The sequence below is a fragment of the Amyelois transitella genome, chromosome 4 (assembly GCF_032362555.1).
Source record: "Amyelois transitella isolate CPQ chromosome 4, ilAmyTran1.1, whole genome shotgun sequence".
Lineage (NCBI taxonomy): Eukaryota > Metazoa > Arthropoda > Insecta > Lepidoptera > Pyralidae > Amyelois > Amyelois transitella.
Window position 1 is genome coordinate 5,714,342 of NC_083507.1, and position 24,550 is coordinate 5,738,891.

Below are 24,550 nucleotides of genomic sequence, written 5' to 3' on the forward strand. Positions count from 1 at the left end.
GAATATTACAAACTTAATTTCAAAATATAAAAATCTACGTGTCTACAATTTAAGTATACTATTTTTCTTTTTCAGTTAAGTAGTAGAACCTAATTAAGTCGTTTTTTAACGCATATTCTTTTCTTAGGTACCACTGTAAATGCAGTGTCGTATAAAACCTCCAACTTTATAATTATATTTACTTGGGTATGTATTTATTTACTTATACTCATCTCATCTCTAGCCGGATTCTTACGGTTGGGATGATGTTTAAATTACGTAAACGCAATTCGTGATTAAGTGTGATTATCATTGTTGATCGGATATTATTAGCGCCTCTGAAGTAACCAAATCCGTAAAATATAAGTAATATTTTACTTAATAAACTCCTTTAAATTTTGCTCAGACATGATTGAGACTAATTTTAACAAATTCTCTTGTTTTTTATTGCGCGTACTTTCCATTTACTTCAATAAGTCGTTATTTTAGGTATGTAAAAATGATTTTAATTTGATGCATAAATATGTCTACTAGATAGCTTATACTATAAGATTTTTTTTAATTTATGTATATTTTCACTTTTTTTTTTTTGACTGGTCGAACGAACCTGGTCATTCTGTGAAAATATGAAATGTAAACATGAATAATATTGTATCGTCGTTTAAAATCGTGTGTGATGTTGACCTTGTTTAATTTAACCTATAGTAAAGTCTACCAAACTACTAGTTGACAGACCGACAATCAACCCATTGCATTAAAATGTTTGAGTCAGACGAAAATATTAATTAATGGTAGGTAAACTACACTCGCTTGTAAAATTTCCATAATAGCCAATTCATTCTTATAATTTCGCCATGCAACAGAGGAGTTGTTGTGACCAGTTTTTGAAAACTGATGTACTCGTAGCTATTTTTCGTGTAGAAGTTAATCGTGTTTTAGTAACCCTTTAGATTCCGATCCATGTGCTATAGGCATGAGGTGATTACCAATTTAAACACACGTTTCACTAGGTACTTAGTTTCTTGAGATTGCATCATTTGAGCTTCAGACAAGGAAAATAAATAAAGAATTCTCAAATCATTTGTGTTGGTGTACGTGATAGCAGGCAGATGCTATGTTTTGGTTACACTGTGTCCGGTGTGTCATTTGATGCCCAGTCGTCATCAAAATGTACTTGGGTAGGTACCTGACCATAAGCAAGTTATGGAATGTAGAGTAGGTACGAGTAAAAGGATCAATTTTTGTCACAACTGTTTTTAAAGTCAAAGACTTGGTGAAAGGTTTTAAAAGAATATTCTGGTAAAAAGATTATTGGTGATTAATATCACTGACTTAAGAATACTGAATTAAGAAATCTTTTCACAAGACCAATCAAGTTTGAAGTATAATTCATATAAGTAGCAGGAAGAAATATAATCTACTGATATCACAACATATCCGTGAATCCATGTGAATCATCACATATATTTTGAATCTTTGATCCTCTTTTTATTTTGCCATATGTAGCTGGTTAAGTTGATGACACCTGATTTACTTACAACCAAGTAAACTAATAAACTTTTTTGAATAAATTATTTTTACTTTTACTTTACTAAACAGTACCAAGCGAATAGGTACATAAGTATAAGGATCTTAGTGGAAACTAGCAATTTACCTATTTAATTTTTAAAATAATCTATTAAACATAGCCTATAAAATTATTGAGCTTTAAAATTTTACAGAAAACAGCGTTCTATTTTTGTCGTAGAGAAAAACATTCGCTCTTGTTGATAACGTAGAAACTCTGTATCGACCTAGAGACAAATCCTCCACATCACTATTGGCACAGATATGTAGATGCTGACAATAATAAAGTTAATTCGATTTGGCTTGCCACGATGTTTTCAATTCCTTACTACGTAGAAGGGTTGTATTATTTTCGGGAGTGAAAAGTGCGAACAATTTTAAGCTCATTAGTAATTAATGTGGTAATAAACGATTTCTGTTCCCTTTTAGTCCAACAATAAAGAAATTGGGGCACAAGCTTAGCAGACTTTATGTCACGCGGACCGTTGTTTATGAAAGAAAAAATACTTTTTAAATATATTTTTCAATTAGTTAATTTTAAGTATTAAAAACTACAGTTTTAGTTTATTATAGATTTTAATAAACATAAAAATCTATAATAAACTAAAACTGTACAGTAAACAATATCCTTTCCCGTGCGCTCACCTACGAGTACATAGGTACCTAAAGGACTCTCCCTTATTTATATACATACAGAGGTGTATGTACATACGAACGACACTTACCAACAAAAACTACAGTCCTGCATAGAATCAACGTTTGACGGCCTCTGTGGCCCAGTGGTAGTGGGTAGTTGTCTGTGAAGGTGACACCGAGGTCCAGGCTTTGAATTCCGCCCAGGGCATGATAAGAAACGAACTTTCTCTGATTTGTTTGGGTTTAGAACGTTTATGTATATATTTTTTTATTATAAATATATTATCATTGAGTTAGTATCCCGAAACCCAAGCTTCGAACATGCTTCCAGACTAACTAAATCTGTGTAATTCCGTCCCGTATATATAAAATAGATACTAGGAAAAATTTTCCAGTATCCGTAATCAACTAACTTGATAATCTAAATATAATAATATATAAAATAGGACACTAACTTACTGATTGACTGACATATCAACGAAAAGCACAAATTGCTTCTGTGGTCGGTTGACTTATAAAACGTTTTATCATAAATAATTAATAAGCATCAACCTATTTTTGTAACAATATGTTATAATATCTATGATAGGTAACTAGCACATTACTAGTCTATATTTTTTCTACTTAAGTCATATAACCTTTAGACTGTACACTATACAACAATCAATATGACTTAGTTGACAGAAAATACCGGTTATTATTATTGGTAGACTATTCCGCATCCCAGAATCAATACTAACCTGACATATGGCCATACAATACGTCCTTGAATCGATTTTCTACGCAATTTCTACGTTAATTTTAGCATTATAACTGCTGACATTGATGAGTAATAGTAATTAGAAGTTGTTTTTAATACTAGCTGTTACCCGCGGCTCCGCTCGCGAGTATCCAGACCTAGAATTAAGTCTATAGTTTCCCATTCCCGTGTGCCAATTTTATATAGTCATTACATTGCTACGATAGCAAACTGAAAACCATAACATACCTACTCACATTTAATACCAAATAAAAGAGAAAATAAATGATCGAATTTAGAAATGTAAACCTATGTTTAACCTTACCTATATTGCTTTTCTGTTGCTCTTTAAAATATGTGCCAACTGCTTATATGTAATAGTTTTCATGATAGTTTTTTTACAATCTACGTGGGAGTGGACTTAAGTGATATATGTATAAATGTAATCAGTTTTAAGACTAAAACTGACTACATTCATATATAAAATCATGCTTAAAACTGAGTTAATAAATACCTGTTTACCCAGATAAAAAAATTATGAAAGAATTAAAACCGACTTCAAACTAACGATACGTCTTACCTAGGTTATTAGTGGGTTGGTCCCAAATCTACCTACATCAATTTCTGAGCAAACGCAGATATGCGGTGACATACGAAAAAAAAAACTGTCGATTTGAGAACCTTCTCCTTAAAGTCGGTCAAAAATTATCGTCGTATTTACATAAAGACTTCGAAGCAAGGAAGGTAGACTTACGAAATGAAATCATTAAGATAAAGCAGACATGTTACTAAAAATTTTACAAAATTTCAAGTCTTCAAAGTGGCAAGACATTTGTATTTTGGCAACTGTTCGATGAGGTTATTTCGATGTAGGCATTAGTGAAAATTTATACGTATTGTGACGTCAATGTCTCTTCTCGTAACATTGCAATGGTATGTGCTGTACCAATTTTTCTGACATAAAAACAAGACTGCGTTATTTTTACACGATAGCGCAAAAAACATAGTAGGTACTGTAGTTTTAGAAGTAGAGACCTATATATTGACCAAGTTATGTTGTTGGTATAGCTTGTAGAGTTGTGTGTAAAGTTAGAAACTTGGCTCTACTTGTGATTTGATACTAATGACAGTTCAAAGGACATCGTCTTGTAAACAGAATCCTAGGTAATGGAGATGAGAAGAGAGGGAGGGGTGGTCATGTTGATATGCTGGCGTCTGTACAATTTTTTGAATCCAAGTGTCAATAAAATGACCGATATCTCGTAATGAGCTAACGATATAGATTTTATGATTTTCCTTCTTATTTTCAGGGAGTACACGCGAAGGCGGATTGGTGTGGCGCGGGTGCTCCGCCGGCTGCGACGCCGAGGGCGGCGCGACGGGAGCGCTCGACGACAGTAGCCTCAACCCAGGAGACAAGGTACTTACATAAGAATCAATGTTTTAAATACTTAGATCAAATATGCGACCCACATTCAAAGTTGGAATGTGAATGACGAATAAATATCTGGTTCGCGGATTTTACACAATCAATCATTCATTTTATTAATTCACGTGGAACTCGTTACTTAAAACAAACTAAGAACAGAATTTTTTTTATGTTTTTGACGATCGGGTCGGATCCTATACACAGTGCTTAATATTTAGTTTAAAGCTGAATGAGGTTTAAACTTTTTGGCCACTTTTTTATCTAGATACTTACTATAATAATGCCCTCTTCTTCGTTCTATACTGCCCTGTAGAGGGTTGGGGTAGGTAATTGTTAAAATGTCGTTTTAAAGTTGGACCAAGTCTGATACATCTGAAATGCATTAAATGTAAATGCAAATTTATGTATGCATTATTTATTTACCAGTGATTCTATTTAGACAGATTAAAAAGATGCCTAAAAGTTTATTTTACTCCAACAAATCCTTAAGTAAATCTGATTAATGATTTTCAGAAGTCAGCAGTTTCTACTTTATGGGGTAGACCACTATTTCTTTGATTCCTACTGTACGTGACAATTTGCAATAATAGGATTAATGGGTCTTACTACTTATCAGTATACTTACTACTAAGTAGTATACTTAGGAATTGAGAAAAAAAAAATTTATGACGCATTATATTAAGAAGATAGACAGACGTCCTACTTTTGAAGAGTGCTTTAAATCTTCTCTGAAGTTCTCTGTTGAGACGAGAGCTATCAATGTTATTTGCATTTTTCCTCACTTTAAGAACTATATTAAAGAAGTAGGTACTTATTTCTTAGAATAATCTCTAATAAAAGGGGAGTAATATCTTAAATATGTGATCATGTTAATGATTCACACTAAAATAATGACATTATTTTTTGGCACATTGGTTTTATGTCTTAACAAAGAAACTGTTCTTTTAATTAAAGGGAACTCAGTGCTTTGTTGCTAGGGACCGGTTGCTATATTTATACCCAATTCATTGAAACAACTCGACAACGAGAGCAAATAAATATCAATGAAAGAGAGAATTTATACAATAACAAGATTACAAAAATATAGGTTAAAATTAAACGTTAATTTCTGATTCCGGGGGAATTTCATGAAATCCTGTGTAAAAGTTCCCATGGACAAGGCATCTACCTACATGCCAAATTAAAATCTATATAAATTAAAGATATCTACTTTGCCTTTAGTCGCATTATGCATTTTTCGCAAAACTCATCGTACCTATGTATTTCGTATATCCTATACCTACTCCAATCTGCCAAATGTTACGGCGGAGTCAATTATAAATGAAATTTCAGTTACTCTAATCGATCATCATTTATCAAATATTTGATTGATCTCCGTGCTTTCATAATATCATTTCTGCACTCTCCATATTGTAAAGAAGCTCTCAATTTATTATTCATATCGTTCGCCTGTCAGAGCTCACGTGCTCGTCTTGTACGCCGTTATGATCAATTAGTGGCTCCAATATTTGTACTGGTTATATTTAAACTTATTATTGAAATGACGCCTAAATTGATAACGACCTATAAAGTTAATTCAGCTTTTGAGTGTTCAAGCCCAATTATTTGGCATTCCAATTCCCAAGTTGGATTTCAGCTGTTTTAGTTATTATATCAAAATTAGTTTTGGTTTTTGCGAAATTACAAAACCAGAGAGACACACACTCGTCTTTTCTGTTTTACCTACTTAGGTATGATGGTAACAGAGAAAGTTACTTAAGTAGATACTTTATATTTCAGAAATATCTACTCTTAAGGCAGGAAAAAGTGAGATATGGTTAATTTTTTTCACTTTTTAAGTATTTTTGTAATTTCGATTTATTTCTTGCTGACAGTTGGAGGGGTCGGACGCAGCTCCGGACGACCCTGTTCACCTCAAGAGACGGGTGGGACTCTTCAGTGGGGTGGCTCTAATCGTTGGCACCATGATTGGTAAGCACCTCATTTAAGAGCTTGGTCTTGTCGGAGGAGCTATATGAAACGTTCTACATTCATTATCATTTACACCTTAATCTTCATATCAACCGTGGGACGTCCACTGCGTAACATAGGCTTCCCCCGATGATTTCCACCTCAGCTCTATTAGGGGAAACCTAAATCTATTGTTTCTCCGCCGACTTCACCAAAACGTCGGTCCATCTCGCGTAAATGGTATCCACTCGACAATTTTGGCCCCATTAGCCATTTACTTCTTTAACTATATATCAAATAACATACCTGCATATCTATTTTTAAATCGAACATATCTATGTTAGAGTTGAAAATTCATCAAATGCATAGAAGTCTGAATAATATGTATAAGACACTAGAAAATCTTCCTGAAACTATGTGTCGTCTTGCATCGCACGCAGATGTAAAGCACTTAGTTATATATCATACTACTACAACATGCTTTATTTATATGTATGTATAAGACTATGAGACTATTGTTAAGAACCGACTGGGTACTAAGGTACCTAATATAAATATTTATTTTCATCAACCATCTATGAATATAGCGTCCGTCGCGTGCGTCATGTATTGTACGTCATCACCACTACATCTCAGTAGTTAATGTAGGTACTGGGTTCAGCAGAGTAAATTGCAATTCTTGCTGTGATGAATGGTGGTTAAGGTAAGTCATCAATTATAAGTTTGTGAAAAATCTTGAAGTCAAAATAAACCACATTTTAAAAAATCGTCCTAACATGTTTTACATAATCTATTATTACTCGCGACTCTACGGTAGAACAACGGAAAAATACAAAATGTAATTTATGGAAAACTTAGTACCTATATAGGTCTTATCCGAGGGTTTGCTCTCAGAGCAATTTCCCAAAAAAAGTGGCCTGTTTCTCGGAAAATGTCATCAAAATTGTCTAGCGATTTAGCCGTAGAAGTTAAAAGTTCAACATAATTGATTATTACTATTTATTATTTCAGGCTCGGGAATTTTCGTCTCGCCCTCTGGGCTTTTGGAGCGGACGGGCTCAGTGGGCATAAGCTTCATCATATGGATGGCATGTGGCCTGCTCTCATTGCTCGGTAAGCTCCATAAAAATCGACATAATGTAGTTATTCTATATTATTTGGTAATCCCATACGTATAGCAACTCCAAGGTTAGCGTATAGGTATGAAACAATCTATGGAAATCCGCAAGCCAATTTATATTTATTGCCTAATTAAAGTAGTTATTTAAATGCTAGTTCATCTATTTTGTCATTTTAATGTATATACAACAGAATTCGTTTGTTGGAATAAATTCTAAAGAATTAATGAGTTAACTTCTTAGTGGATGCCTGCTTAGGTACACCTATGTCAATTTCAGCGAAAAGTATGTTTAATTTTTGATAACCAAACACTTATGGTAGCATAAATGATTTTAGTTTGTACTTACTATGACTGTAATGATATGTTAAGCAAGTAAACAGTTAAAACAGGGAAAGGGTAACTTGCATTTTACACAATCCAGGATAATGGCCAAAAGATGGATCTCAAGCTCCTCTGTATTGAGGTCAGGGTCAAGGCCAAAAATAACCATATTTACAACCTTTTACCTTAGCAAGCTAATAATTAAAATTTACTTGACACAGGAGCGCTCGCGTATGCGGAGCTGGGTACGATGAACACATCGTCAGGAGCTGAGTATGCATACTTCATGGACGCATTCGGAGGACCACCCGCATTCCTCTTCTCATGGGTGATTATTGTGCTTAACATATTATCTTATGAAAGTATCGAATGATCTACTGACACATACAAATCTAGTAAGTAGATGTAATGTAATATGTAGATGAAGATTTCCAAGAACTATGATTGCATTGATGTAATCGATATTTAATTTTAACACACTTTGTTAACATATGTTAGCTCTTTATTTATAAACTTAAATCTTTATTGCATAGGAAAGATGTAAAATAAAGTCCTTTTTGATCACTACTTATATGGTGAAGCGTATTATGTGGAGGGAGAAAAAATAAAATTTTACCTATAGGACTTTATCTAAAAATATTAATTTTTTTGAAATCATCAGGTATCGACATTGGTGCTGAAACCATCACAAATGGCCATAATCTGCTTGAGTTTCGCCAAGTATGCAGTGGAACCGTTCGTGTCCGAGTGCGAGCCGCCAAGCAGCCTCGTCAAATTGGCAGCAGTCATTTGTATTGGTTAGTATTACATAAATTGGAATAATACATACATATATTGCAATTAGAAAAATAAAAATAAATCGGAATAATATAAAACTATAGAAATTCGTTGATAGAAGGCTAAACAGAAGCTAAAGGAAGGATAAACAGCGTTCAACTGCGCAGAGCCAGTATGCGATGCAAGACGGCGACACATTACAATATGTTATTACTCCTTTACCTTTTATTATGTCAGGCACTAAACCACCAATTATATTTATTTCTCATAATTTGTATCTTGTTTCAGTGATGATCTTAGCTGTGAACTGCTACAGCGTGAATTTGGCGACGAACGTCCAAAATATCTTCACGGCGGCAAAACTGGCAGCTATCGCGATCATCGTCTGTGGCGGAGCTTACAAACTGATATTAGGTAATAAACTGAACCAGGAAACGCATTTTACTTTAATCCTCATCGGCTCCATCATTTAGCAAGTTAATAAGTAGATAAAAACCCGGCTACGTATTACAGTTTCCTATGTGTTTGTAGTATTTAATTCTCGAAGTGTACAAAGTCACATGGGCATTTTTCTTATTTATTTACAAAATCGTGTTAAATTAATTATTGGATCGAATGAAAAAAAATATCATGCAAAGTACATAAGGCCATGTTTGGCTATAACTATTTTTTTATTATTTTATCCTCAATCACCATAGTAATCATACTTAGGTGTTAAATCTGAACGGGTTTACAAGTAACATGCCCAATAAGCAGCCGGGTGCAGAATTTAAACATCATTTCATATTTTCATACATGGCCGTACATATATCGAAGACTGACGGTTGGTGTGTCCGTATGGTGCAGGTAATACGCGACATTTACAGGAGCCCAACTTCGCCAGTAGCACGGCGACTCTGGGCAACATTGCCAACGCATTCTACACTGGCCTTTGGGCCTACGACGGATGGAATAACCTCAACTATGTCACTGAGGAAATTAAGAATCCTTCCAAGTAAGTGCACGTGAAATTTCTAGTAATAAATAGTTAAAATAAATACTTGATTTTTGCAATGAAATTAGGTAAAATGATTTAAATCTTTATACTAACTTCTAATGAAATAATTTCTTTGAATTAAATTACAAACTAGATTCAATTAATTATCATAAAGAATTTTTGATGGCCCAATTATTTCAAAAATAAATGTTAAACTCATGTAGGTACTCAAACCTACCCATCTTCCAATTTTATCGTTAAGTCGCTAAAGTTGCTATTTTTGTAACATTTGAGGATTAAAGTGGCTCTGTAGGATGTTTTATGTGTACTCTATTCTGATTTATTGTAGAAATCTCCCACTGAGTATAATAATCGGGATTCCGCTGGTAACTCTATGCTACGCGCTGGTGAACGTTTCGTACTTAGCCGTGATGTCGGTGAACGAGATGATGGACAGCGAGGCGGTCGCTGTTACCTTCGGCAACCGGCTGCTGGGGCCCATGGCCTGGTTGATGCCCCTCGCGGTCACCATTTCCACCTTCGGATCTGCTAATGGCACCCTGTTTGTTGCTGGAAGGTAGGTGTCTCCTTCATTTATTATATATCTCCGCTCTTGTGCAATAAGATTTGCCAATTTGAAGTCGTCATTTATAACTTTTTTTTTTATTTTAAACAAATCGTACACACGTGTTTTTTTAAAAGTAATATTTAAATTGTATTTTCAGGCTTTGCTTTGCAGCCTCACGGGAAGGTCATTTACTGGATATTCTGTCGTATGTACACGTACGCCGATTCACACCCGCGCCTGGACTGATATTCCATGTAAGTTTTTACTGATCCGGCCGCTTGCTTACAAAGTAGGACAAACTTCAGTCGAAAGAACGCCAAAAATGTCATAAAATCTAATTAGGCATTTATTATTCCAGTCTCTGATTGCGGTTACAATGGTGCTGTATGGAACGATCGACTCTCTAATCGACTTCTTCTCATTCACGGCCTGGATATTCTATGGGGGCGCGATGCTGGCGTTGATAGTTATGCGGTACACCAAGCCCGACGCACCGAGACCTTATAAGGTAATTTATAAAGAGAATAGGTATAAATTTTCTTTAATGTCGGAATATGTATGGATGGTTAAGTTACCTTAAACTAAATTAAGTACATTCTGTCGCCCAAAAAGTATTTTCCCCAATACGTATTTCTTATAACAACTAAATAAATTTTACACGTACAGTAAGTATCTAAGTGTTTACTTACTTAGGGTAACTTGCCCAAATTTTTATGAAAGAAAATGGTAAAAGAGAACGCGCTTTCATTCATGTCCTTTTGCTAAATGGTCTAGATATTAAACAGAGCAATAACTCATCACCTCTTTGTTCTCAGGTGCCAATAGTGATCCCGTACGCCGTACTGCTGGTGTCGGCGTACCTGGTGGTCGCCCCGATCGTGGACAAGCCGCAGTGGGAGTACCTGTACGCGACCGCCTTTATATTCGCCGGCCTGCTGTTCTACTTACCTTTCGTCAAGTGGGGATACTCTTTGCCGTTCATGGGTAAGTTTTATCAAAGGTATCAATATAATTGAGTAACCACAAAAAAATCACATTTCTGTGTTTTTTTTTTATTGTAGTAAAAATAGACGGTAACCCTGTCTTTTCAACGTATTCTACTTTCCTATTTATTATAATTTTGTGCAAGCCATCCACGTAAACGTTGGTCTTTCTCTACGTAATTAGGTTTTATTTTTAAGACTGAAACCATTATTAGGTATAATTTTTTTCATAGTTCCTTCCCATATATGTATTAGATAATGTGTCCATATGTTTCATTTGACGTAATAATTATCTAATTAAAGTTTGCATTGTTTCTCACAGACAAAATTACGGTTTTCCTGCAAATGGTGCTGGAAGTGGTGCCAACTTCGACGACGTTCGAGTACTGAGCAGTCTGAGCTGGACTTTAAAAGAGCATTTGTGACAAAATTATTATTGTTAATTTTAATATGACACCTATCATTTGTTATGTAAACTACTTTCAAAAACTATAATTTTTGTTTGTGTTCATCTCATGGTCAAGTACGTATATTTAATTGTTAGCTAAGACGTATATGACATCATAAACATAGTCTGGAAGAGCTGGATACCGATAATCAAGCTTGATGACATATCATGAGATGTAAACAAACAAAATGCTTAAAGTAATTCTTAAAGTCATAATGTTGTTAAATCTAATTTTGACTGAAATGTTGTTCCTTATCTCAGGTTATTAAATGAGTGTTTATGACGAAAAATTTAATGCAATAATTGTTTATTAAATTTCTTTAAATGAATCAATATTCAACTTTGATATTGATGTCTTATAGCCAAGTAACAAAACATGTGAATTGTTCCAAATTCAAATAAGATTTAAAAGCTCCATATTATGTTGTGCTATTTATGTATGATATTATGTAATAAGTATAAAACAGCATATTTTTGTGAACATTAGATAGAAATCATCGTTCATTTCATTAGTTTGCACGAATCATTCCTATGGGGGACATGCTAATCGAGATAATAAGAGCTTAGCTATGAATGTTAGAAAGAAACAAAAACATATTGTAAAAAACATACAAAGTATTTAAATAATCAATTCTAAATATGGATCTGCTAGGTATAAATTTACCACGAGGTCACATTAATAAAATATTAGGGCTTGTGCGTTTTATTACCTTTTCAATTTTAGTTTTAATTTGTTACCTATCATTGAAATTTGACTGCAGCTAATTTTGAGCCGGCTTGTATCCCCGTTCGCGTCACTATGAGTGATTGTGCTAAACTCATAGTTCGTAGCTCATACTCATCTAGACAACATAGTTATTGGGGAATCTAGATAATGTGTCATTTAATTTACATATTTTTACAGTTTTTACTCACCATAAAGGGGATAGCAATATGTGAAGTAAACTTAACCATAGGTTCAATGTTAACCTTAGATTTCAAGTATTTATATAGTAGATAGTGATGTATCATGGCACTTTCGTCCATATCGATATAATCTAAGGAATCTAGGGTTCACTACAGGTACATGCTACCCCAAGTCAAAGACTAGAGTGTGTGTTTTCTAATAAATAACGTATTGACAATGTTCAGGCGGCAAGCTGTGCGACTGGTAAAATTTGGTCCTATCATTCCTTACCGGGGCATAGCGAAACCGTCAGCATTCTGTTTTTATTAAAAATATTTTTATATTTACTGATTGTAATAGGATTGATAAGGATTTCTCAGGAAAACTTTAATATAAAGACGGGCTAAAACGCTCTTGTTACCAGCTTAAAAATAAATTTTTGCCAAATGTTTGTAGAAAAATAAAATCCACGTGTAAATGATTATTATCATAAACATTGTACCTATTTACTAAGTAAAAGTGGGCACACAGCGAGTACATACACCTAACGATGTGATATTGTTATGGGTAGTAACGAATGGTTTTATTTTGTGTACAGAAATATCATTAAATACATACCTATTATACATTGCATAAATAATAATAACATATGTATGTACTTATCTCTCAAAGAGAACAGAATTATTTATTGTTATACAATTACAATAGAAATAAATGAAATTTTAAATAAAGACAAAATTAAAAACAAATTGTGTTTTTTCTTCGCCGACACTCAAAATACAAAAAGGGGGAAAGTGAAGTGCTTGGTGACGCACCCCGCAGTGATTGCGTTTGTTTTGCATGGTGCGCCTAAATTTGCGTTCATCTTGAAATATGAAGAAAAATACCAATATCCTGGTCAACAATTTATTGTTGCAATAAACAAAGATCACAGATCTTTGAACATTTCAGTACCATTTAAAGTATTTTGGTATCATTATCAATATCATACAAATTATGAAAGCAGTAAATATTCGAGACAATTTTTTTCAACAATATTATAACTATCTGTGATGAACAATCTTCTAGAAATATTTATCAAAATGAGCTATTGTCAAAAAATAATCAATCCACGTTTTCACATAATGCACTCTTTCGATAATTGTGAACATATATTCAAATCAAGTTAGAAAATGATTATCTATCTTAGTTATAAATAAATTGCACTCTTATAACACATTAAAGGCTTTTACGCATATAAAAGTCACTTGACCTTGGTGTAGTAGGGACCAGAAGTTAAAAAGTGTAGGTACAAGGGCACATAGTCAAGCAATGAAATTTGTAAAGGGGTTCTCTACACAGATTACCAATTTTAACTAAACGGTTGGGGTAATCTGTCAATTCCCCACTTTAGTTGACATAAGCAAAGACATATTTTTAATTTGATATTTTAAAATAATTGAAGTGAAGTTACAAGTCCATAGTTATAAGTATTGGCAAGTATAACACTGTATGTCATTAATACCGGAGTCATACATAAATGTCAAAACATTAAAAAAACTTTGATATTACTCAACATTGTGTCAGTATGATACATAACCCAAAGCCAAAATGTTCCTCAAATGGCATGAATTGACTTAGACTCATTTTTCTTTGAAGGCATTTTATATATTCACACTATAGGATAAAATTTATAAAGCTACAACAAACTTAGAACCTAAGATGTGGTTTATTTTTCATCATGTGCCTGTAAAAAAAAGTACAAGGTTAGAATATAAAAAGTGGTATGAATGGTATGTCATACACGGTATTACATGGAACTTTTCAAGGTCCATAAGGGATATAACAATGTTCTTCACTGAAGCGGCAGCAGATGAGGAAACCGAGACAAACATTGGGAAGATGACGAATCCGAAGCAGATAAAAAGTATTTTGAAAATAACCAACATATTGAGCGCGAGGACCGAATACGCATTACAATACTACATTTGTAATCAATATAATCATTTTGGGACTGTGTTATAGGAGCGACAAAGACACAACATATGAAGTAACAATTTGACAACTATCATTCTAATCGTCAAAAATTAAATGAGTTGTTTTATCGTGTTTTCTTTTAAATTATTATACTTTTTCATTTATATTAAAAAAAAACAGTTTGTAGAGAAAAGGAATGTAACAATACATACTTGTCTAGAGTCTCCCAGAAGCCGAGCAGCACGGCGCGGTCGAGATGCCGCTTGGTGCGGCTCAGGTTGAGTACCGTGACGGCCCAGCGGGCCACGTTCGCGTCCAGCTTCATCTCGTCGAATTTCAGGTGAAAAGCGCATACTGGAAATAAAACACGAGTATTTCAAATAAATATAATAAGCAATCTAATGGCAAAAGTCTGCTTTGGATAGAATTCTACGCAAGGAAAACGAGAAGGCCTTTGCCCTGCAAAGGGCTATTCATCAATTCTGTCACATAAATTTGCACCGATCAATACTCCTTTAAACTCTCACAGTCTCTAGTTTTTTCAAGGTAAAAAGCTAGGACGAATATATAATTTTTCTGTCGCACACATATTAGGACTGGAATAAGTTAGACGACGACAAGAATAGTGAAGAAACAAAGACAAGAATAGTAAGAATATATCATACAAATGAATACCCTATTATGCAAATATTTTTAAGCGTGCGTAATTTTTTTCTTAATTAAGTCACACCCGAAAATTTTTGGTCTATTCAATAATCATTCTCACTGTTAGCAAATATTTGCACTGGATTTCCATCCCACGGCCAGCCTTTGAATTGCCAAGCCGGGCCCTGCACGAACACGGCCACCACTCGGTCCCACTCCGCTGCAGACAACCTGGCCGGGTTATCCACTACACGGTATGGCACCTGTAAAATGAAAACTTATTTGATTTCGATTCTGATAAGTTTAATCTGTATCCTTAATTTAATAACACTTAATGAAGAATTTGCATTTACGCATTTATCATGAAAGGTATAAGGATTGGCACTTGAAAATTATACCCTGCAATGGGACAGATTTTCTCTACTCTCGTTTATTTCTCTTTTTAAAAGAAAACTGTGTTTGCAATTTAACAAGCGAAACTGGAAAAATAAAGAATGTTCTGAAATAATTATTTAAAATCCTATGAAAGAGTCTGTATTACACAAACTCAATAAAATAAAGTTAAGAAAGTTACATTCTTTAGCTAAGTGCTGGCAAAAATATCCAGAAAAGAAATAGATAGGACAGCGATGTTTATAAAAATAATTATAAAATCATTTAATGTAGTGTGATCGTTAAAACTGTACAACTTGCCTTTACTTCCTGAAAAACATAATTTAAAACAAATAAATGTTCTGCAATTTAAAATCGACAAAAGAGTATCTACTAGCTTTGATGGGTAATTATAATTAGGCTTTATGAGATCGCCCACCCGACTTCCAGCTCCTTTATTTTAATTTAGTACTTATTATGATCTAATTAACACTCTTTTTTTTACTGGCTTATTAGTGTCTCATCTTGCATGTTCGTCGTTACAACGTCAACTGCTTGCTTAAGCTTGGGACCCAGAGTCCGCTTTCCGACATTTCTTTTCCACTTTGTCCAGCTTTCGTCATCCTCGGTATTTAATCTTTTTGCTCGCATATCATCTTTCGCGATCTCAAGACAAACTTATTACTGACAAATATTTTTTTAAATAGAGTCATACAGAATGATACAAACCGTGGTTGAATTTGCATTGTTAGGAACTTGGTCACCGGTGGCTCCCTTCCTCCTCTGAAGCAGTACTTCGTTTTCACGAACAGAACCTTCGGCTTTCTTTTGCTCCACAGGTACAAATCTGACGCAAACACAATAAAAAATAATCAATCGGACCTATAGTTGGTGGACTTTAGTGCTATTTTTCTTTAGAAAACAAGTTATGAAAATACAAATTTAAAATTTACTATTGAATTGAATAAAAAATAACTTAAACTAATAAATAGATAACGATGTTAAGTGATTGATCTTAAATATTGTCATAAACTCAATCAGAAAATGAATTCAAGTTCAGATGGTTAACAATCAAAGTTTGATGCAATGTACAGAGGAACCGGACCACTGAATCCTGTTTAGACATTCTTCTGAATTTTAACAAGGTTTTTATTGAAAATTCAATAGGACACAAGAGTTTGGATTATATCCTAATAAATATAGGATTGAAACACGAATACCTGCATTACTCATCATTAATGCATAAAAAATATAATACTTTGCCTCTCCTTCAGAGTAAAATATTTGCATATAACCGTAGAGTTCACTTCATATCGAGAAAGAATCAAAAAAGTATAGTTACTTGAGGTCCTGCAACATGTCCTTGACGTTGAACATGGATATGAGGGCGGTGGTTGCGGCGGGGATGATGATGATGGGCGTGCGCGACGGCCGCTTGCCGCCGCCCGCCGGCGCGCGCGCCGCCGCGGCCGGCAGCAGCTCGCGTCGGGGCCCGCCCGGGGTACTGCTAGATATCGGACCTAAGCATATAAGTAGAACAATATGTTATTCACTCTTCTGTGCAACAAAGATATAACAAACACTGTCCATTTATAGTATTGAATGGATTGTTAGTTGATAGATGGCATTCTAGAATATGTACTGTAACTGCAAAAACCAATGCATAACTTTTGGCCCTATTATCCGGGACGCCAGGAGGAAGAAGAAACAAGTCTCAAACTTACTTTGGGGCTAACTCAAACTGTATCTGTATGTAAGGCTGTACATACATACCTACCTACTGTACTAAATATATTTACATAAAGTTGTTTACATTGTTTGAGATTTATGAATCAATAGTCAATCTTCCGCGAAATTGGATTATTCTTTTTTAGGACATCTTACTGTAATAAATTAGAGTATGATATTTACGTTGCATCTGCCGCGGATGATTTGGTGTCTGGGGAGCGCGAGCCGCAGCCGGTACGCTCGGGCCTTCGGGCACCAACACAGACTTTAGGGTCATCCCGTGGTATGTGCCCATAGTGTCGATTTTGAAACCCTCAGTTTCTGAAAATTAAATACACCATTTGTACATTATTTTGAGTATTTGAATGTGTACGTTAAAAATAACTGATAACAAGCTGTAATAATAAGCTTAGTGATTATTGTATGAGATACCTTCTTTTTGCCTATTAAATCTTTCCTGATCGTATCTGTTGTATTGAGTTTGCTGTGCAGGTAAAATGGTTGGCTGTGGCATTACAACTGGTGGAGGCCGCGGGATTCCTGGTCTTCCTTCCTCTCGAGCTTTGATACTAGCCAATAGTGCCAGAATACTCTTCGAAAATGTCTGGAAATGTACACATTTTTTAAGGGAGTCATAATTAACTGAAATAAAATTTATTATCAGGAAGCAGTTACAGACACAGGAACAGACAAAAAATCAGGAACATATAAGCAGGTATATTTTTTGGGGAAATTTTGAAAGAAGAGAGCACGCATGTGTACTGTTATGCTACATATTTTTGGGTTTCATACTTACTTTTCCATTACTTTGTAATACTGTTGTTCTGGTCCTCCACTGCCTCTCTCGACTAATGATATCTTTTGTGAGATCAACATCATAATCAAGGATGGCCCGCAAATCAGATCCAACCACCAAGTTGTCTGTATAATCATTGCTTTTGATTGTTGTTCTTTTTTTAGCTAAACGTTTCGCTTTGATAGCAGCAATTTTCTCAACTGACATAGCATCTGATAAGGACCTAAAAATTAAAATAAATGAGGTAATTAATTTAAAAGTAGGTACTGTGACTTGGTTCATTATTTTATTTATCATCAAACATTATTTATATACCTGATTAATTTCATTTTAAATTTTAAAATATTGTATAGTTATCAAATAGTATAAAACTATGGATCAGTTTTCTATCTTTTTACTCCATTTTACAAGATACCTTCTAATTCAAATTTTTGAGATTGCTTCAGGTCCGCAGGCCGCGAAGTTTTTTGCGCGATAAAAACAGCGTCGTGCAGGCCATACTCAACATTTAAACATATCAACTCCATAAACTATTTAAATGTTCGTTAAGTGTTACTCCATGAAAAAGAGGAGTAGTCTTATAGTTAAGACTACTCCTAAAAGAGGAGTATAATTTCATATCTGTACAAAACATGTAAAACATTTTTTTCTTTTATAGATTAATAATCTAAATTACAATCCTTACTTGATGTTATCAACTGTGACAGACGCCTCTTTCGGAGCATCAAGACGAGCCGCAAGTTGCTCGCGTACTTTCTGCACATGTGTTTCTTCAATACGAGGCTTTTTGGCTGCAGATTCTCCGCCGTCATGGTCATGGGTGCGTTTTACCTACAAAATATATTAAGTTCTGCTAAAATAATTTTTATAACACATGATTTTAAAATGTTTTACTTATAAATAAATATAGAACAATATTTACTTATAAATCTAAACACTACATCCTGCATTCAGCTTGAGTTCCTAGTTGTTTGCTGATAATACTAATACGACGGTCACACGGAAAAGAATAGAATACCCAGGAAGAAATTAGACTCAAACCCGTTATGTGTATAAAATTTAATATTATTCTAAACTTTCATTTCTTTCTTATTCAATGATTCATACATACATAATATACATTCATAAGAAAGGTGTGGGAGGGCCAGAACAGAAACTTCTGAACCAGCAGCACAGAGAGGTGCAGCCACCCAGACAGCCACTAAATCTGGGACTCTTAAATTTTATGCCACAGACAACGTCTGAGGAGGTTCACTCGGCTCTTCGTCGTATGAAGAATTGAAAGGCTGTCGGTTCCGCTCTGGTCCCGAGGCCTGGAAGGCGATGGGTCCTCGTGGTGTAGGCATTTTTACAAATTTATTCAACCGCATCCTCTTCACTGGGAAAATCCGTGACCAGTGGCGGCTGAGTATTATTACTCCAGTCTTCAAGGGAAAAGGATCAATGCAATAGCGTAGCAAATATGGCGACACAAAAAATCACGTTCCAAACCATGAAGCTCTTCGAGCGGATAATTGACTCCTGGATCTGATAGAAGTATGCAGTCTCAGAGTGTCAAAATGGATTCCGCCCCGGTCTGGAAACTATGTACCCTGTTTTTGCCCTAAGGATTATCATGGAGAAATAAACACTCTTAAGGGTTCCCAGAAATTGATGTAATCCGCGACACATATCGCGGCTCTGGTTCTTTAGTACAGTCTGCTGTTGGTTATACTAACCCTTTCCCATCTCATGTATGCTGATGATATGGAGACACTGGTGCAACGGGCTAAAGCGTGGAAGGAATGAATCTGAATGTGTCGACACCTGCCCTTTCAGTCTAACCAATCCATCATTAGGCCTGTCCTATGCTGGAGCGGCATAAGCAAAACCTGCGTGTCTCAGAACTGAAAATGCTACACTGGATGTGTGGAGTATCATGGAAGAACTCCATGTGAAGGACTCCTATATCTGCATAAGCCTTCATGTCCGTGAGATAGCAGACAAAATGGAGGAGAGCCGCCTATGCTAGTACGGCCCTGTCTGCGGACAACTTTGCAGACTACTTAGGGAACAGATGTCTGGCCATGCCGCTACTGCCGGGCCTAGGTAAAAGGGGCTGGCCGAAAAGATTATCGCTGGACATCACAAAAGATGATATGGACTAAAATCCGAGGATGCTGAAAACCAGATCAAGCAGAGAGAAAAGTCGAAAGGCGCACCCCGCGTGAAATTTGTAACATGCAGAGATGAGAGAATTTTTCACAATTTCCTTTATTCTGAGTTTCATCGTGGATGTTTCTCTCTCACTACAGTTCCTTGCACTAGTCGGCCAAAACCAGCAGTAACACAAGAAAATATTGATGATGGAAGACAGAATGTGACAAACAAGAAGATTCATACTTATTTATTTATTTAAACTTTATGCACGAAAATGTACAACAGGTGGACTTAATGCCACAAGGCATTCTCTGCCAGTCGAACCTTTGGACCAAACTGAGATGGACGTACGGGTGGTGCAATGAGTGTAAAAAAAATATATATAATAATAATAAGAAAAATATGAATAATAGAATAGAATAATAGAATACCTTATATACTTACATATAATATAGTTTACATATATAAGTTTGACGATAAATATATACAGTATATAAAATAAACATACATATACTACATAAGTTGGATGATTGTGTAGTTTAAAAAAAAAAAAAACTACTGGTCAAAAAGATGTTTATAGACTTGCTCCCTGAATGCAAATCTATTAGGCGCTTTCTGAATAGATTCAGGAAGGGAATTCCACAGTCGGATGGCTTGTACTTGAAATGAATTCGACATGAATCCAAGGCGGTGAACTTCTATTGTCATTGCCATTCAAATTATTTTACACAAAGAACTGGGTGTATTTTGTATCGAAAACAAGTTTTACAATCATTAGCTTATAAATTATACATTTAAGAGCCAATTATAGGTCTTCACTAAATAAAACCGCACTTTCAAACAATGTTTATTGATAGATGTTGTCACTTATAATATAACTAACCTGAGTTGGTATCTCCAGAGGTGCACTTTTGTCAATGGAAGCACAGGTAGCAGTTTCTCCATTCAAGTATGCTAATAACTCTTTACGATCTGGACGACGGACAGCCGGAATATTCGCTGCCTGAAAATACCACATGGTGTTTATATAATATGGGCATGTTAATTAATATAGTATTTTTCTTAGGACATCTTGTAAAGTACTTACAGCTGCTTGACGCACATAAACTGGATGTGTCAGTTGAATGTTTTTAAGAATGAATAGAAGACATTCAAGCGTGTAATATTCCTTGACATGTGAGGCATCCTTCCCAGACCTAAAATATTTATGTAATGATAAGAGGATCTACAAAAAATTCGCTGATTGTTTTAACAAAGTACCTTCTATGGTTTTAACAAAAACATTGTCTAACGAAATCACTTACCCCCACATGAGGTAGTTGGTTTTAACATTTTTTGGCCAAGAAAACTCCCCAAATATAATTTGATTATCACGTTCGATAATCTCTTTTTTATTTACGTTGTATTGCCGAAGCAAACTCAACGGATCCGCCATGATTACGTTGTAAACGTATTCCTGTGGCTTGCTATTTCACTGTTCCACAATTTGCTTACTAAATTTTCAATTTCACAAACGATAAAGATAATAACTCATTGTTAAGACTTTCGAATACTTAATTAATTGTGACAAATTATTACACCACAATTAAAACACTCGCGAAAATAAATTTCTGTAGTATAACCACGCAACGAAACAACCAACTTAATTTACTGACTGACTGACGTGAACGTGACAGCTTCCTGACAGAGTCAGTCTGAGTCAGTGACAATAGTGACATTATTAGACCCCTGAGCACATTGGGCCAATGTGTAGAGCGCTATTTTGCAAACGTCCATACATACATAAAATCACGCCTCTTTCCCGGAGGGGTAGGCAGAGACTACCTCTTTCCACTTGTCACGATCTCTGCATACTTCCTTCGCTTTATCCACATTCACAACTCTCTTTATGCAAGCTCGGCGGTTTCGGGTACTTTTGACTTGACCCTCCTTAATTTGATCAAGATACGTTCGTCTAGGTCTTTCCACTCCGACCTTTCCCTCCACACTCTCCTTGTATATCTGCTAAGTCAACCTGCATTCATTCATCCTCTCCACATGACCATTTTGACAAATTTTTTGCAAACGTATGTGTGACAAATCGTAGTTGGCGTTGGCCGGTAACTGGAACATTGTCGGTTTTTCAAACACACATTTTGGCGCGTTCCGCAAACAGCGTTCACACGTTGGTCACCTTGTATCAGTTTGATATTATTCGTCAACCGAGAAAGTAGAGCCGATTATATTAACTGAACTGGCTTACACGATTGGATTATGTATGTGTAAATTATGAGCGATACGAATTTTTCGTTTGTTGGATTGATTTATTGACATGGCTTAAAAAATGGCATCGTTTAAATGGCCTTTTCCACACGAAGCCACTTCACGAGTTTATATCTAATATCTATTGTGCGCGTAGTAGGGGAAGCATTAGCTCTTATAATTCAAAATCGTTTAATCACAATGGACCGGCTTAATCAATGGCTTGTGTTGTGTATTCAATCAAAGGTTCGCAAAATCGCCACGCGTAAATGGATCTTTATTAAACCATAGTGAGGAAATTTCTGATTGCTTTTGTCTAAATATTCGTAAGTAAGTGTAGGTATATATATTATGACGAAATATTCGTATTGAAATCATTAGTTTTACAATAATTCATATTTTTAATTTGTGCATTCGTCTACGATTTAGATTTAAGATATCTATATTTTGTAAATTGACGTCCGGTGAAAATGCTGCAGTGTAGTTTGTTCCATCGCTTCTTCGACACATGGGCTTTGGAAGCGGTAGTAGATATAATTAGATTTGAGTGATGTGCCGTTAATAAGTCATACCTTGTATCCAATTTTGAAAATAAATCTATTCTATTCTATTTTAAACATTTACGTAATTTAAAGTTACAAATTAAAATAAAACCTGAAAATTAATAATTTTAATGATGAATAAACGAAACCGGCACTTTCATTTTGCAACCCATCCATAGTACAGACCTCTGACAGACCGACAAGCCGTGAATGAACACGGCTCTAAACACACAACTGTCAAGTAATAGTCGTCTAGCAATTCTGTGGAGCGCGCTCGACTTTTGGCCGTAGCGGAGTGGGAATCTGGTCTTTGGTTGCAGGCATTACCATCGGCCAACCTGGGCACTTTGCTTCATGGGGACTCTTTCCGTCTGGCAACAGCATTGCGTTTAGGTGCGTATTGTACGGTCCCGCATAGTTGTCCTTGCGGGGATACCGTTGACGGCTATGGACACCACGGCCTCTCATGCCCTAGGAGTGCCGGCCGTTTAGGGCGCCATGCCGCCCTAAATAATATAATCCTCCGTGCTCTTGCCACCATCCATGTTCCAGCCGTTCTAGAACCAAACGGTCTGGCTCGGGATGATGGCAAGAGACCGGATGGTATGACTTTGGTACCCTGGAGATTGGGGCGGCCTTTGGTGTGGGATGCTACTTGTGTCGACACACTTGCGCCGTCTCATCTTCAGGGTACTAAATCTAAGGCCGGTTCTGCTGCAAATGAGGCAGAAAACCTCAAAAGGCGCAAATATGTAGGTATCGGTAATACCTATACCTTTGAACCTTTTGGGGTGGAAACTCTGGGACCGTGGGGCCCATCTGCCCATCAGCTTTTCCGACAATTGTCGAAAAAGCTGATTGAGGTATCTCGTGACCGGAGGGCTGGAAATTATCTGGCTCAGAGAATCAGCATTGCCATTCAAATTGGCAATGCTGCCAGCCTTCTAGGCACACTCCCGCATGTTGATGCTATGCAGGGACTGTACAATTTATAAATTAAATTTTAGTTTGTAGTCATCTTTTTTCTTTATTTTTATAAGTAGTTTTAGTTTTTTAGTTTGTAAGTATCTTTTTTTCTTTCTTTTTACTTAATGATGAATTTCCCATGGATGTCCCATAATAATGAATTGAAAATTTTATTTTAATTTAATTTTATTAAATGTTTTACTGTCAAGTTGACATTGACATAACATCATTGAATTTTATTTTTGACCGCGTTCAGAAAATGGTTTGTCTATTCATAATATGTACCTACTTCGTCTTTCAAAACATGGCTGCCGGTCTGGTTTACAAATCCAACAATTGATAAATTTGTGATTAAATTCAATTATTTATTAACTATTTGATTTATGTTAGATTTCATTTAGTGTGCTAATATGCCATGGTGTAATAAATATAAATGAACAATGACTTCTACTCCAAAGACTGAGAAATGTGGACAAGGTAAGTAATGCGTTACATACATTCTACTTTTCTTTTTATATCGTCTTTTAGTCTGTCTTCTAAATTTATGGTTCTTATACACATACAAATGTTTAATTAATTATTTGAGCAAAGCTTCACTTATTAATCAGACTTGACGTTATTATATAAATTGTCGTGTCTCTAAATTAGCGAGTAGGAAGGAAAAATATATCATTACTTATCTCAATGGTACCTACTATATTTACAACCCATACCATAATATTACAGTGAAACGACAGAAAAATCCAAGCTAACAAGCTAGGAAATCAGGCTAACATCCGGGGTCTCC

The 24,550-nt window shown here is 35.3% G+C and overlaps 3 protein-coding genes across 4 annotated transcripts in view; 2 read left to right on the forward strand and 1 right to left on the reverse strand.

Moving 5' to 3' along the window:
• The window catches only part of LOC106138709 (b(0,+)-type amino acid transporter 1), a 26,422-nt gene extending 13,295 nt beyond the window's left edge, over positions 1 to 13,127 (forward strand). For both annotated transcript variants that reach the window (XM_013339957.2, XM_013339956.2), the window contains exons 2-13: positions 4,231 to 4,340; positions 6,224 to 6,320; positions 7,311 to 7,412; positions 7,962 to 8,068; positions 8,402 to 8,537; positions 8,806 to 8,931; positions 9,364 to 9,511; positions 9,843 to 10,070; positions 10,219 to 10,315; positions 10,420 to 10,569; positions 10,877 to 11,045; positions 11,367 to 13,127. In XM_013339957.2, coding sequence (XP_013195411.1) covers positions 4,231 to 4,340; positions 6,224 to 6,320; positions 7,311 to 7,412; positions 7,962 to 8,068; positions 8,402 to 8,537; positions 8,806 to 8,931; positions 9,364 to 9,511; positions 9,843 to 10,070; positions 10,219 to 10,315; positions 10,420 to 10,569; positions 10,877 to 11,045; positions 11,367 to 11,434 — 1,538 coding nt within the window. In that variant the 3' untranslated portion in view covers positions 11,435 to 13,127. The remainder of the gene's footprint in view (positions 1 to 4,230; positions 4,341 to 6,223; positions 6,321 to 7,310; positions 7,413 to 7,961; positions 8,069 to 8,401; positions 8,538 to 8,805; positions 8,932 to 9,363; positions 9,512 to 9,842; positions 10,071 to 10,218; positions 10,316 to 10,419; positions 10,570 to 10,876; positions 11,046 to 11,366) is intronic.
• On the reverse strand, positions 11,976 to 21,682 carry LOC106138710 (parafibromin). Its single transcript, XM_060954275.1, has 12 exons — positions 21,319 to 21,682; positions 21,102 to 21,210; positions 20,898 to 21,017; positions 18,561 to 18,706; positions 17,876 to 18,098; positions 17,512 to 17,683; positions 17,263 to 17,400; positions 16,694 to 16,871; positions 16,081 to 16,198; positions 15,101 to 15,242; positions 14,547 to 14,688; positions 11,976 to 14,104 (listed from the first exon to the last, which is right to left on the reverse strand). The coding sequence occupies exons 1-12, from the start codon at positions 21,447 to 21,449 to the stop codon at positions 14,068 to 14,070; spliced, it is 1,656 nt and encodes a 551-aa protein (XP_060810258.1). The 5' UTR covers positions 21,450 to 21,682; the 3' UTR covers positions 11,976 to 14,067.
• A 2,357-nt stretch (positions 21,683 to 24,039) lies between these two features.
• LOC106138697 (guanine nucleotide-releasing factor 2) overlaps positions 24,040 to 24,550 on the forward strand; it is a 32,040-nt gene continuing 31,529 nt past the window's right edge. The window contains exon 1 of the mRNA XM_060953936.1: positions 24,040 to 24,240. Coding sequence (XP_060809919.1) covers positions 24,204 to 24,240 — 37 coding nt within the window. The 5' untranslated portion in view covers positions 24,040 to 24,203. The remainder of the gene's footprint in view (positions 24,241 to 24,550) is intronic.

Coding starts and splice junctions, on each gene's coding strand:
- LOC106138710 (XM_060954275.1), bottom strand. CDS start 21,449: ATGGCGGATCCGTTGAGTTTGCTTCGGCAATACAACGTAAATAAAAAA. Junction 21,211..21,318: donor ACCAACTACCTCATGTGGGG/GTAAGTGATTTC, acceptor TAAATATTTTAG/GTCTGGGAAGGATGCCTCAC. Junction 15,243..16,080: donor ACAATGCAAATTCAACCACG/GTTTGTATCATT, acceptor TTCATTTTACAG/GTGCCATACCGTGTAGTGGA.